This window comes from Harpia harpyja, chromosome 16 (assembly GCF_026419915.1).
Source record: "Harpia harpyja isolate bHarHar1 chromosome 16, bHarHar1 primary haplotype, whole genome shotgun sequence".
NCBI lineage: Eukaryota > Metazoa > Chordata > Aves > Accipitriformes > Accipitridae > Harpia > Harpia harpyja.
In genome coordinates, this window is record NC_068955.1 from 33,477,886 (window position 1) to 33,492,633 (window position 14,748).

The following is a 14,748-nucleotide window of genomic DNA, read 5'->3' on the forward strand; positions in this document are numbered from 1 at the left end:
GCCCTGCCACAGACTTCCAGTATCACCTTGGGAAAACCACTTCACCTCCCCTGTTATTCTGCAGAACTGAACACCTGCACCCGCAGCCTCACCACGGGAGCCTGTCAGTTCCCACACGCATCTCCGTCGGGAGGGAGAGGGATGCACATGCCTCACAGTCCACAGTTGCTCCTAGTTGCACTTATTCAGAACATCAAAAAAACCCCAAACCTCCCCCTTGCAGAGCTGTTCCACTGAGAGGCCTCCCCGCAATGGCAGAAAAAATGATGCTGTCTCATCTTTTTCTTCCAGCGCCAAGGAAAAAGACAGAAGATCTACCCTCAGGAAAATCTACACGGCCCTGCTACGAAGTCTAGCAAGTGAGGAGATCCCAGGCTGGACTTTGCAACTCTTTCAACAGGCCTTTTAGACTGGTCTCAGCAGTGAGTGAGTGAGCATCCTCCTTTGCCCATCCCGGTCCCCTCTTTGGTTATTTTTGACCAGCCGCGGCACAGTTAAGCATTTCAAAGACATTATATAGCCCAAGAAGGTTTCACAGAAGTGGACTGAAGGGAGGGATGGCTCAGCCTCATCCTACACAGAAGAAACCATACAGGAGATTCATGGTAGACGCTCTCAGCATGGAGAAGGCGTCTTTCAGCTCTGGGGTGACCTTACACAAAGTCCATCAAGCTCAAGAAACAGAGCCCTAGGCGACAATCGATCTTTTGTCCTCACACCCTCACTGACCTCCTTCTCTAAACCTCTAAAGGCTCTTGCTGGAGAACACAACAGCATACCTAGACACTTGCCTGCACATCCAAGGGCAGCTCTCACCAAACCAGCTCTGCAACGTACAAGTGTTATTGAAACACGGAGTGCTGTTCTTGCAGCAGAGCCCACAAAGGAGGCGTGGGAGAGGTGGTTATTTCCATTAAGATGATCTCCTATACTTCTTTAGCCTTCAGGACAGAATACAAGCATTCAGCAGAGTCAACCCAAAACTCTTTTTGGTGGTAAGCGTCTAAATCCAGCCAAGTGCAGAGTGATGGTATGCTTAGGTAGCCCACAGCAGAGCTTTGAAGGAGAAACATCTCTGGCCAGCTTGCATCCAACTTCCTTCTCTCCCTCCAAAACACTGTGTTGTTTCACTTACCTCAAAAACAGAGATAGGAGTAGACTGACTTAGACCAGAACTTGTGTAGATTTGTTTCTTTTTCACCCTTGATTCAAGGCAAAAAACCTAGAGTGCTGCAATTCACAGTGTTATGCTCACCTCCAGCCCGGTGAAGTGCTGGCCTTGGGGATCACTAGATAACCACATACTGCTGCAGACCCTCCTGCTGAGATGAGGAGCCGAAAGCACCGCTCAGAGAGAAAACAGCTCTACACACTTCAAAGCCATCTCCCATGACCAGGCTGGATTGGACTGCTGTGACCCTCTGATCCAACTGCTTCAGAGACGATGCAGAAAAATATATCCTTGACTTCTTTAGGAAAAGGTTGGCTTGGGCCCCGGAGCTGGTGGGTTTATATCCCTGACAGCACATCTGGGGACTACCCAGAGAAACTCCTACTCACCTCACACACAGATCTCCTTGGCGTGGTGGGAAGCCACGTGTCTTCCAACATGTGCATTCAGCACCGGTGCCTACACGGTCCCACGTTTGCTGGGGACCTTTCAGCTGGATGACAATGGAAACACAACTTTATCATCTGCAATCGCTGAATAAGCCACCTCCAGCGTAACAAAGCACCTGCGGCGGAGCCAGATGAAAGTAGGTGGAGTAGATATTGTTTTCTGTTGAAATATTTGTGGTCAGGCTATTCCGTACTTGCCATTTTTTAAGGATGTGGAGTCTGCACCGGGAAAGAGGCCAAAGGCACCCATGAATCATGTCCCTGCAAACAAAAATCCAGCAGAAATAAGAAGTTGTCCTAAAGCAGACAAAGAACCAAATCACCTCGGGCTGTAGCCTCGGATCATGGGAGTCCCATACCACGGTCCAAACTAAGTTCCTGCCAGGTCATTGGCTATTTTGAGACCTCCCCCAAAAAATTGAACTGTGCTGCTTCTGAAAGAGAGAGAAGTGGTATGTTTGTTTTTATTTAGGAAAGGAAGATAAAAGCAAAGCTGGTCCCTTGTCTCTCCGTTAGATGATCTGAAGGTGTGGGATGCTAGAAGATCTATGCAGAAACCAACCCACTTTCAAGCTGACTTTGGAGCCTGCACGCTGTTTTCAAAAATGACCAAGGTATTTCAAAGTTTTGGTCCCACAATGTTTAGCTCATCTCCTGAGCATCCACTTGAAGGACTCAAACCCCATGTTTCCAACTCACTATCACATTTAATTGTCACTCATGAATGATTGTACATTGTTCCTATCGAGACAATACCGCATGTGGCAAGCTTCACTGCTAGCACGCCTCTTGAGAGTTAATGTCGGACGGGGCCGTCAGGGAATGCTCTCCAAGAATATAACTGAAGCCACGCCGCCCTGTCAATAAACATATTTTTGGTTGCTATAGCAAAGCCAGCATGCAATTAAAAAGTGCTCTCAGACTTCAGGGCCCTCTCCTTTCTCAGCGGCTTTGCAGACTCACTCTGTTCCTACTGAAATCAAATCCTGACTTTGCTTCAGCCGTGTGAATGCTGCAATAGCAGCCAGGCAGAGACACAGCAGGAGCAGGAACACGATCCCAATAGCTTCTCCCATGTTCTATAAATAGGGAGAGAGAAAATAGATGAAAGGCATCTAGCCCCAGTGCTTGCTCACGCCCAGGCTTGCTGGCCACTGTCTGCCTTCTCCATAAGGGCTTTGTATCAGATGGGACCCGGTGGTGAAGCATTCCCTTTCTCTTCCTAATGAGGGGACTATTTTTTTGGTCACAAGAGACAAGAAAACCTCTAGTGCAAGAGAAATCAAACCAATGCAGTTTCCTGGTGTTACATTCTGTCTGTTGCTGATTTCTAAAGCGTATTTCGACACACAGCCAAAACGTGGCTAGATCATGCTGAGAAAATAAATCTGGCTCCACATAAGAGTTCAAAGGCGCCTTTGCAAAGCTGACAGGGGAAAAAATCGCACCAAAGGGGCATATTAACAGCATTTCCCTTCCACCCCGGAGGCCCGAACAACATGTCCTAAGAACTTGTCAAGCTGCTTTGCCACTTCAACTGGATAAACGCCTGCAGCTCATGACATAGTAGAGCGTATGAATGTTAAGCAGATCCAAATATCATAACCAAGTTGCTAAATCCCTTTGCTGGCCCTTGGGTCCCAAAGAGAGAGTTTCATGCACTTTCGGTTTTCTGCAGAAGCTGGCAGTTGGGAAGAAAGGATGCTGACGCTTACCATGTCTATCTCACTTCATTAGGCTGCACAAATAATGGATCCTCACAACGGGAAGCCTTCACGCTGTGAGAAATGGCATTGCTTGTGAAGCTTATTTTAGAACACAGAACAACTCGCCAAGAGAAGGAAGAGGAACGCCATCAGGTAGGTAATTTAAAACTCATCCAGACAGAGCTCTAGAGATAGGCTGCAGAAAGCTATCCTGTAGGATGACCAGCATGGGCCGTTTCCCCTTCAATCACGATGATGATCTTCTTGTTGTCAGGATGCGAAACCCAAATCCAAGCACCTCAAATCCTGTTGGAGGGTTTAGAAGAACAGCATTAGCCTTTTAAATGATTGAAACCTCGCTCTAAACCAACTCCTGAAAGCATCTGTATCTGAGGGGGAGGAAAAAAAAAAAAACCAGCCGCAAATGAATTAAGGTGCTACAGTCCCTTGCTCTTAAAAGGGCAAAGGATGAGGTCACGGCTGGGCTGACATTCAGCCAGGCCAGGAGTTCATTGATCTCTTGTGCAACAGCACATACCGTTTGCTGCCACGGTGCACTCTTAATTAGGGCTTGGCTATACATCTCCCTTCGCTCTTCCAGAGAGGTAACAGAAAGGGGGAGCGAGGGGTGTCCTGGGGGGACTGCACTGCCTGTCTGGGATCCAGAGAGCCGCAGAGCCAGGAATCCGTTCATGCTCAAAACGGGGGGACGTGAGAGCGATGCAATGCCAAAGCGGAGCTGGCAGAGAAGCAAAGGCACCTCCCGACAAGTCTTTCTGAACAAACCTCTCGGCAGCCCGGCTGGCGAGAAAACAACGCTTCCTTATTGTGGAAAAATGTCAGTGTTGCAAAGCCTGTTGTCCTTCTGCCGGGGAATGAAGCAGAGTCCTACCGACATTCTTCGAAAGCACGAGAGAGAAACCAGAACAGCCAGCGGCTTTGTGGCCAGCAGGCAGGGAGCACGCACTGGAATTCGGGTCTGACTCAGAGCAGACGGATGCCCTCCACTCCAGCCCTCGAGCCTCCCTCTGGGCAGCAAATCCTTATTTACACAAAGTCAAACAGCACCGAGGGGAGATTATGGGGGACAAACGCCACAGTTTTGCTTTAGAGGTGCTGGATGGCAGGAGCTCAGGTCTGGTTCTCGTCTAACCCATGTGGATGTCTAATCTTTAGAGACTCTGGGCAAAGCATCTCTCAAATTCCACCCTCATCTGACGTGCTGTCCAACAAGATGTTTTGTCGTAACAGATAAATTTCCACCATGAATCAGTGCTTGGCGGGGGGGGGGGGGGGGGGGGGGGGGGAGCCTGCTTTGTGGAGAAATTTCTGCTCTTAAACTATTTAAGCGTGGCAAATAACATTTAGCAGCCAGAAAGAGGATCACAAGCGGCCACCCGCCAACAGGTGAAGCCAAATGGAGACTTACAACTTCACTCCAGAGAAGAAATGGGGATTTCTGCTTCCACTTGGAACAGCAAAAAGCTTTTTCTTTAAATTCCCCTGAAGAAAATGTCAAAAATAATCCTCAGTCTGAATGCATTATTTCAATAAAACCTGAACATTTTTCTCTGATTTTATATTATAAAATTTTCAAAACAAAACCCAGGACTTCCTGATATTGGTTGAATTTTCCCTTGCTGCCCAAATTTCCCTTTTCTCACCCAAAACTGCTGTGAAGCCACCCTCATTTCACAAAGTATCTCACTTGGATTAGAATTACATTTCCCAAGGGCTTTTTTGGGGGGCACCAGTTTTACAGATGAACTTAAGACATTCGCTTTTTCTTTTGAATCAACACTGGGCTCTTCCTTCCATATTTCTGAGCCTTGAAGTCGCTCTTGTTATTTTCAAGTGCTCCTCCATAACCAGGAAGGACAGAAAATTCCCCCTACATCCTCTTAAAGCCAAGACATGCATGCTGTTTCTTAGCCCCAGCACTCACATGCCTTAAGAAACACAGAGGGACTGTGAGGTTTCCAGTAAAATTGCTTCAGCTGGCAATGCTGCTTCTGCTGTGGACTGTGAGCAATCTGTAACTGGTAGGCAGTCACTGTGATAGTCTTCATGTCAGCCTGCAAAATATTTCCAGTCACTGCTACTGCTGGGATCTGTGGTCCCAGCACAGAACTGGAGCCACCTTTGGGAGAGGGGGAAGAAAGTGGGAGATGATTTTTGGAGGAGAGGTCCCCCCACTGCCTTCCATTTGTAAGAGCTTGGAAACAAGGATGCAACGATCAAAGCTGGTCGCAGAAAGGTCCCTGCCCTCGTATTACCGTTAGCTGTTTAAAATCTAGGTGTCCAGCCTCCTTGTACAGTCAGTAGAGAAGGAACAGCATCTCCCAAGGGCTGTTCGTGCCAGACAATCCTAAAGGGGAAGAGATGAGTCAGCCTCTGCAGATGACCATCTCACTCCAGCAACTAGAGAACTAGCTTAACCCAAGCCTGCCTGGATCCCTCTCTAGCTGAAGTCAGGCAAGACAAAATGCAGCCTGAGCCATCAAGCTTGCCATTTACGGCACCTAAAGTGATCTCCTGAAGGTTTATACAGACCTGTGAGATTTGAAAGACAGGACAAGACCCAGATATAGTTATGTTCAAAACTAGCATTTCCTTCAGTACAGGGTTGTGGGCAACCTTGGTCCTATGAAGGAGTCACAGTGGGGGTGCCTAAGGACACCCGTATGCGGACTTGCCTCCCAACTCATTTGAAGCAAGGTATTCCCTACAGAAGTGACAAGGTGAGCAGGGCCCACTTATCACTTCTCATGGTAGCTGTAGGGAATCTGATAGCTACCCTGAGAGCCTGCTGAAAGCTCTAGGAAACTCCTCCTGGTTGTTATTACAGTCCAGAAACACATGCAAACCTTGGCTGAATAAGCCTGCTGATTCTGGCCTTGTACATGCTGCTTGGTAAGTGACAGTGCTCAACTTGCAGGCAAAGTGGAGAGAAAATACTGAGATCCAGATGTGAAAATATACTCAATAGGTCAAGCACCAAGTCTGTGAAATAGGCATGAAGTCACTCCTGAGCCACTAGTATCTGTTATTTTGATGGTATTATACACACAGACAATTTATTGCTATGCAACAGACTCTTTGGCTCACCTTTCAGAGGGTTATTTCTCAGCTGCATCTCCTGTTGCTAATCTTTGAGAAGGATTTCCACCACTCAGCATGATCTGGGAGTAGATTTGGGATCCTGCAGTCATCTTGTTTCACTGCTGTCTTCAGTCTCATGTTTGCTGCGGGCCGCACTGTACCCCAGGATATTCCCTGAAGCCATACAGTGCCAGGAATTATATGAACAGAGCAGCAGGGGTTTTGTCAGGACAGGAAAAGGGGCAGGGGGCAAAATTACACTTAGCACTTTTTGAAAACACCTCACCTATTTACAGTGATGTAACTGCAGTCTGTGGAGAGCAATGAGTGTTTCCAGAGGGCAAATCAGCTCACCCAAACACGCCTGCCTCTCTGCTAGCCTTAAGTGCACTCACAGTCCCAGGATAGGGAAACTTGCTAGGACACAAATAACTAAGCACAGCAACAGGCTCTTTAAATTGACTAATTATACACATAGATTCTGCCTTCCAGGCTCAGAGCCTCACCTCTGGGACTGGGGAGGCAGATGGCCCTTTTCTTCCACAACCAGTGAAGCCCAAGGTATTTTATGACACAGCTGAGAGCCTGAATTCCTAACGTACATAAAGACGTGCAGGCAAAGGTAGACCCAGTTGGCATGAAACAGCTAGCAATGGATCCTGGGTTGTTTAAGACTCTTGACAAATAAACACCAAGGCTGAAATAATAGTTTAAAAAAATATTTTCTTTTTTTTTTTTTTAAAAAAGAAAGTACATATAGATTTCCATTTCCGACAACAGCAAGAAGTCCAGAACTTTCCAATGACAAGGCAGTTTTATTTCCATAATTGCCTAAAGCAATAATAAACCTAAGCCACACAACACCCAAGCAATCAATCATGACAAACGGGGGAAAATTTCTATGGTGTTTATCCGAAGGACGGTCTGTGGGTTCACGATGACTGAAAAAGAATGAAAAGAGAAAAAAAATATCAGATGACCCCACAGAACTGTTGCGTACCTTTCGGAAGGCTCCTGCTGGCTTAGCTACATTAGTCTACAGAATGCCAAGGCGTGACAGTTTCTAGGAGGGGGTGTGCTGGCAGATGCTGCCACGTTGGCAGGACAGCTGCATGCCATTGGTACGGCATGAACAAGAGGTCTAGGCAGAGCTCCCATGGGACTGCGTCAGGCCGGTCAAGGTTTTAGCATCCGTTCCATAAAAAAAAAGGTCATACTTTTTCTGTCCCTCAGTCATATCTGAGAAGGGGCAGTCGTTTGGTAATCCAAGCGCCTGCCACAGGATACTGTTAAGGCTTGCTAATATCTGTGATTACGTATCTAGTATTTAAGGCTTTGGAAAGAGAACAAGGTTGCTTTTCTGCCCAGGATTTTTTTTTTCAGCAAGGTCTTTTGCAAGGCTATCTAACAGAGGGTGCTGGACCAAGGGAATATTAAGTCACTGTGCTCTAAATACAGTGGGCACACCTGGGGCAGTGGGCTGGGAAAGAGGTGCTGTGCCATGAGGGGTCCTGGGGATATGGTGAATGAGTGTCCTCCCCCAGGCGCTGCCCTTGTGTCATGATACCTCCCCCTCCCAGATCTAACAACAGAACAGCAGGGAAGGAAGCTCTGTATTCTTTGCATCTTACTTTTCTTCCTTTGATAGTTGTGCCTCCTCCAAAAGCGCATGTTAATTTTTGGCCATGACTCTGTCTTTTCAATCACAGTAGCCTCCACACGGACAAGATCTTTCCTTAAAAATAAATTTTAAAAGTATCACTGTTTAATTATTTACATTCTCCTCCTATCGGTGAGCAGGTTTCTGCAGAAAAGCGACACACAGATACCACAGGAACTACAAAGTCATCATAGAAGGAGGGAAATCTGTCAGGTTGTTGGCTTCATGGTGCAAACATAAAAGCCTCAAGGTGCTGATGTGAAGGTTTGCAGGGCAGTGCCTCTCTGCCACGTGAGGGTAAGTTCAGAAACAGCTATGGAGACAGTAGTAAGACAAACCTGCAGGAACCTGTAGGATTACAGTAAGATTCCCCTGGCACGTCTACATGATCTCATGTGCCCTACTTTGCTTATGGTACAGGTTAAACCCACCCACGGCCACTTCTCCTGCGCTATGCTGGTCAACACTGAAGTCCTTCCTCCTTCTACAAAGCATCACAGTCAGCTCAAGAAAGTCTTCTCACCTTGCTCACCTGATTAAGTCCTGACAAAGGCTCAGGGAAAAGAGATGTGGCCCACTGTTTCCAGCAGGAAGCACAGCTAATTGGCTGCTGGAGTAAGTCCCTTCTCCTCCCACATGCCTCTCTTCTGCTCCTACTCTTGGTCTGTCCTGCTTGTTTACCCCAAATTGGAAGAGAAGACAGGGACTTACTGAGGATTTCACATACTGCTCCCTGCCCCACAGCTGGGGGAGTTCAGGCTGAGCGGTGAGACCACTTGAAGACTCAAATTATTTCTAGAACTCACTTCTACATATGGAAATTCTCAGCAATAAAACATCCCCCCTCCCTAAGGATGGAGATGAAGAGAAGAATATGGCCCATACTTCCTTCACAGGTGAGTAAAATCACAGAGTAATTCATCCCTCCACATTGCCTTACCGACACACACAGATAGACCTCCTGCCCACTCAGGGATTCTGCAGAGCTCCGAGAAAGGAAGTCCCACTGAAGTTAGAAAAAGAGTGCTGGGATTTCTAGCTGCTATCCGAAAAACACCAGAGCTGGAAAACAAGGTGGTCTGAAGCACACGCTGGAGGACCAGCTACCCATCTACACAACAACTCCTCTCTGGGAAGATAACTGCCTCCAGACAAGAGCCAGACTAAAGCTTTGGAAAGCGTGGTTTTAATCAACAGCCACAATGGAGGAGGAAGAGATGCTCTTTCATGCAGCATCACTGCAGAATACCATTAAAAACTCATTAGCATGCTCACTTTGCCGCCAGAAGACATTTAAAGAACATTTTCCTGACAAATGACTCTGTCTGCACTTAAGGGGGGTAGAGGGGGGGGAAGCCCATCTAGCCTAACTGTTCCAGCAAGGTCACTAGGAGGCCAAAGGCTTTGAGACATTTACCATCTCTCTTAACATTTACCCTCTGGGGTGTAATAAATATCAGAGATTGAATCCTTGAGGGAAGAGGGAAGGACAGACAGAGGAGAAAACTGATATACCTGTATTTAGTGACTAGCCCAGTAGAAAATAGACATAAGATAATATAGATTTCAAGAGACCACTGGGTGACCCTGACATCGCAGCTAAAGGATGTTATCCAGATTCAGCCCAGTGATAGGACCCAACCGCACTACTGAAATACACAGCAAGCCTTGCAACGCTAGGAAAGAAACCAAAAAATAAACTGCACTCCAGGGGCTGGCCATGTTTTACCACTATAATTAGGGAGCTATACTTTCTGGGTCTAATTCCTGCCCACTGAAGGCAAAGGGAAAACTAAACTCCCACTGACTTCTCACAGGCTTGGACTGTAAAGGCATGCAAGAAACTCACTAATGATGATCACATGGGAAAACTGGAAAGCGGCCAGGCCAGATAAAGTGACCTGGTCACTGAAATCTCTGTGCTGCTCTCAGGAGAGCCAGGGTTTGCAGTAGCACAGCCAAGCTATCCCTGACACAGCTCTCACCACTGGACAGCACTAGCTGTCCTAGGCCTGGGGTAGCATCCAGCCAAAGGGAGAAACATTGACACACAGATGTGTAGGCAAGTGTCACCCCCCCCCCCCCTCCAAATTGCTCATAGATGTTGACACGGTTTCAGGCAAATCTTTAAGGGTATTGTTGAGACAGCTGAGTATCCAAGTGTGGCTTCACTCTGCAAGTCAAAGTTGCAAACAGGCCCTGGTGAGTCTGTCTTTGTTGGACAAAGCACTAGGAGCTGCTGGTTGAAAGGCTGAAGCACAGCAGAAACCAACTTGCTGGTGAAGTGCATATGAACAGAAAAGTTCTCAGCAAAATAGAGCCCAAGAAAAAAAAAAAAGAAAAAGAAAATCTTTATCGAATGTTTTAGGTATGACTGGAATGTCCATAAAAATAAAAAAAGGGTCACACATTTCCCAGAGTCTGACACAGTCAGGCCTGCTGCTTTCAGCAGCAAAATGGTTCATGACAAAGCACATCTATCGGATTTTTGCAGGAGGCAAGAAAAATTCACACTGAAATCTCATAGATCTAAGTTGCGCTGAAAGCTATTGTCATTAAGCAGTGAAAAAGATCCAGGCAAGCTACAACCCCAAAGGATCATAACTCTTAGAGGTAATAATTTCAACTGACAAGCTCACTTGCTCCCTCCAGAAGGTAACTGAATCCCAGCCTGGCTGTCTGGGAAAAGAACAGGTCCAAGGGCCTTTGTCATTTCCACTGAAGCCACTGCAAAAATGGGCAGGTAGCAGGAGAAAGAGAAAGGTTCATCTAGAGGAAAACATTCCCAACAGCTGTACTTTGTCTAGAAATAAGCTAAACTTTCTCATAGAGGCACCATTCATTTCACTTGTGTCTAAAACAGCTGAGGGCACTCAACTGACGGCCTGAAATGCAAACCTGCCCAAGGTTATGCTCACTTTTAATCAGCTTTAAAAGCGCACAACAATTTCTGCATTATACAGCTAAATAAAGTACAACTGCATACTGCTTGATACCCTTGTGCCAATCGACCAGACAGCAAGTTACTTGAACAAACACAAAACCCAACAGATTCCAGAGCAGAAGCCAGCTAGAAGTTCCCAGAATAGCCTCTGCCACGCAGATATGTTTTGTTGCACTGTTGTTTTTTAAGGCTTTAGAGGAGTGTCATCTTGGGAGGTATCTGACTGCTACAGAAAATTAAAACATGACCATCTGTCCAAAACAGGACAAGTTCCTACCCGCCTCCAAGTTTGAACAGGGAGTGCAGCTGTAATGAACTGTCTTACGCAGATACTGGTGCAAGCATTCACTGATGTGTTTATTTTTAAAACAACAGAAAAACAAAACCGCCTTTGTTCACATCCAACCTCTTATCTCCCCTCCAAAATGTTTGTGGTTTAGGCACAACTGGGAACTATGTGAAAGAACTGCATGTTGCTCATGACACGCTGGGTTCTGCTTTCCTTTCCTCAGCCCATAAGGGAGAGTGGGGGACTCGGAGGTTTCCCCTACAGCTCGGAGGGAGGATGGCATTTCCCCACCAGCCTTTCATTCTGCCTGGTCAGCCTCCTCCTCCCACTGATCTTCCTCTGCCAAAGTTACTGGAGTTCAGGCTAACATTGGCAGATGCGGTTTGGTCTGCTTCAAGCAACTGACAACACTTTCCACACACTTAGAGCACCTGTAGGAACCCAACAGCTGTATTTCTTCCTGTCCCAGAGCTCCTGGGGCTCGGGCCACATGCCAAGTCCAGCATGCAAACTGAGAGTTGCAAAGAACCACCCCAGGGCTACTGGTTAAGAGAACCAGGTGAAGGATGGTGCTCCTAAACTGATTGACATGGCCCTGTCTGCAGAACTCGGGCCCTTATTTGAACTTCTGCAAGATGATATTTCTAGTCCTAATGATGAGATTCCCCTTCCAAAAATCTTCCACAAGTGCACTATCTAGCAATAATTCAAAGACTCCTGATGATCTGCTATTCCAGATCTATTTGCAGTACTGTTAAAAGGACTGGCAGCCCTCAAAATCCTGTCTAACACAGGGAACCTGAGGCAGTTACCACCAGTGCAACTGAAGTCATGTCATCAACTGCACAAACATGTTACAAGTAACTCTTAAATACCAACAGCCCCTGGTACCACAGAAAGCACTCGGAAGTGAAACCAATCTGAAACCATGTGGTATTTCTAACCTGAATCTACAAGCCACCAAGAAATAATTCTCAGATGTACAAGTTCCTTTTTATCTGACCATCCTCTGCCAAAGCTGCTGCAGTTCAAGCTAAGACCTAAACACACGGTTTAGCCTGCAACCAGACCACAGCCAGGGCTTCCAGATACTTTGAGCACTTCCAACCCACCTTAACTTGACTTGCATTTTACCACTAAAACCTCTCGTCCTGGGGAAAATAACAGTTCATGACTTTGCTTCTGGCTAGTGCTAAGAGCTGAGCAATAACACCTGGTCCACGCACCACTTCCTTTTGGTAAAGAAAAGGCTGAACAACCAGGTGTTCTGCCAGTTTGTATAGCAAGTCCTACAGCATTGGGATGGAGATGGTGCCAAGGGGGTAAACTCCTTCTCCCCAGTTCTGTGATTGCTGGAATATGTGACTAGGAGGAAGGGAAAATTAGGAACTCTAAAATTAAGATTAAGGCCTGCTGGGTTAAGACAAGGGCAAAACGAAACGGGTTAAAAAACCCAAGTCAAATTAAGGGATTAAGGGATGGGAAAGGATTTCTGGGTTATTTCAAGATGACTATCACCAAAATTAGGGTAAGGGAGTAAAGATGTTGCAGAGCAAGATTTACTGCTAGTTTGTACAAGGCTTATACCATGAGAAAAAGATCCAACCCAAGAGAAGTGAATATCCTACAGTTACCTTAGAAATGGGTACTGCTGCTCTATCCTGGCACTGTGGCAATGGTTAGAGCCAGCAGAGGCTGATGAGCTTGTTTTATTGGTGATCCTTTCAAAAGCCACAGGGCTGGGAAAAAAGCTAGTGCTGATAAATCCAGGTTTCTCTTCAGTTTCAGAGACTGTAGGAGCCCTGAAGCTACAATTAAGAATTGTCTTGAAGATAATTCTTCTATGAGACATCTTACCCGAGAAGTGGCCTTCCAATAAGCGTGAAGTCGTCAGCACCAACCAGCAAAACCTATGGAAAACAAATCAGGCATATATCACTGGTTCATTGTCCCAGTAGAAATGCAAACAATATCTTCCAAATTCTACAGTCACAATAAAGGAGTCAAACTGCTTAAAAATAGGCCTTTGCACATTTCAAACCTGACACTGTTACTAGAGAGGGATGGTGGGGAAAGGCAGCTAACAGGCAAGAAACAGATTCGTTAAACAACCTTCCAGGAGACCTTATCCTACTAAAACATACTTTAGAAGCATCTTTCACATCGATCAGAACACCCTGAACCTTTCTGTTCTGGCTCACCAACAGTTGTAAAAGATATGAAAAGCAATACAGGGAAGAATAATAATATGCCTTGTGTGGGATGTGAATGAATGGCAGCTCCTAAAATCATTGGATTTTTATAGCAATTGCTACGTATCCCAGTAGAGGAACACGATCCTCATTCTCCTCCATGAGGCCTCAAGATGGGCAATAAAGAAATGAACATCTGGGGGGGATTCACCACCCCAGGGACTAGCCCTTTTGTTTCAGGGCATTTCAACCACCTGCCTATCTGAAGGACCAGGCAGGATAATAGAAAGGATATCGTGAGAAGAGGTAGCATTTCTTACAGACTGCCTCCTTCCCCACACTAATTGTATGGCAGCAGTTAAAAACAATATATAAGTGGTCATGAGATGTTCTGGATTTTGTTTTAGGCAGATACTTGCCAGTAAAATCCCCAAAGGGTTATGGCAGTTAGGCTAGTTTTTCACCTTCACTCCCATCTAGACCTTTGCATTCCTAGCTGGCTACTCCATGCAAATCACTCCTCTCATCTGTATATATCTGTATACAAGGATGCAGGACACAGCTGAAGGGGTGCCTAAAAAGGTGCCTCAAAACTGGACTTCAAAGCAATGGATGAGTAAAAAAACTGCTCGGCTCTCCCTAACTGCTTGCTTGGCTCTAACAACCAACATTATGATTAAGCCAACAGAATCCTACTTCATAATCTTTCATTTAAGATTTGGATTAATGAGCCTCTGCAAGTTTCTGCTAGTTAACCAAGGCTAAGGATAAAGATATTGAACTGCACCTTGGCAGTTCTCCCCTACACGCACCATCCCTCTCCCTCCACCCAACACACTCAGCGTGATAAGGATCTTGCAAAGCATTGAGCAGTGACAGTCTCTCTGGGAATACTGCAAGTATTTTGGGTGTTGGAGTCTCAAGGTAAACACAGTCTTTAGCTGCCGTCTCTAGAAACAACAACTATAATTTTTTTTTTTTGGATGAAGTTAGTACAACAAAAATACATCTGCTGACAGAGTCGGCCACAACTCATTTCAACCCTGTTCAACAGAAATCACAATAATATTATCATGAACAGAGTAACTGAAATTGGAACAAAAGTAAGGCAAAGCAAACAGCTGGAGTAAGAACAGGAGATCCAAGAGGAGCTCTTTGGGACATGTTTTTAAAAACTGGTTATGGGTTTTGCCTCAAGGAACGTTTGCAGGTAATTTGCTCTGGCCCCATACACA

The 14,748-nt window shown here is 46.0% G+C and overlaps 1 protein-coding gene across 4 annotated transcripts in view; it reads right to left on the reverse strand.

The window, feature by feature from the left end:
* Window positions 1-7,223: 7,223 nt before the first annotated feature.
* MRPL21 (mitochondrial ribosomal protein L21) overlaps window positions 7,224-14,748 on the reverse strand; it is a 32,892-nt gene continuing 25,367 nt past the window's right edge. For all 4 annotated transcript variants that reach the window (XM_052811019.1, XM_052811018.1, XM_052811021.1 and 1 more), the window contains 3 exons: window positions 13,179-13,231; window positions 8,060-8,163; window positions 7,224-7,369 (listed from right to left, as the gene is read on the reverse strand). In XM_052811019.1, coding sequence (XP_052666979.1) covers window positions 7,305-7,369; window positions 8,060-8,163; window positions 13,179-13,231 — 222 coding nt within the window. In that variant the 3' untranslated portion in view covers window positions 7,224-7,304. The remainder of the gene's footprint in view (window positions 7,370-8,059; window positions 8,164-13,178; window positions 13,232-14,748) is intronic.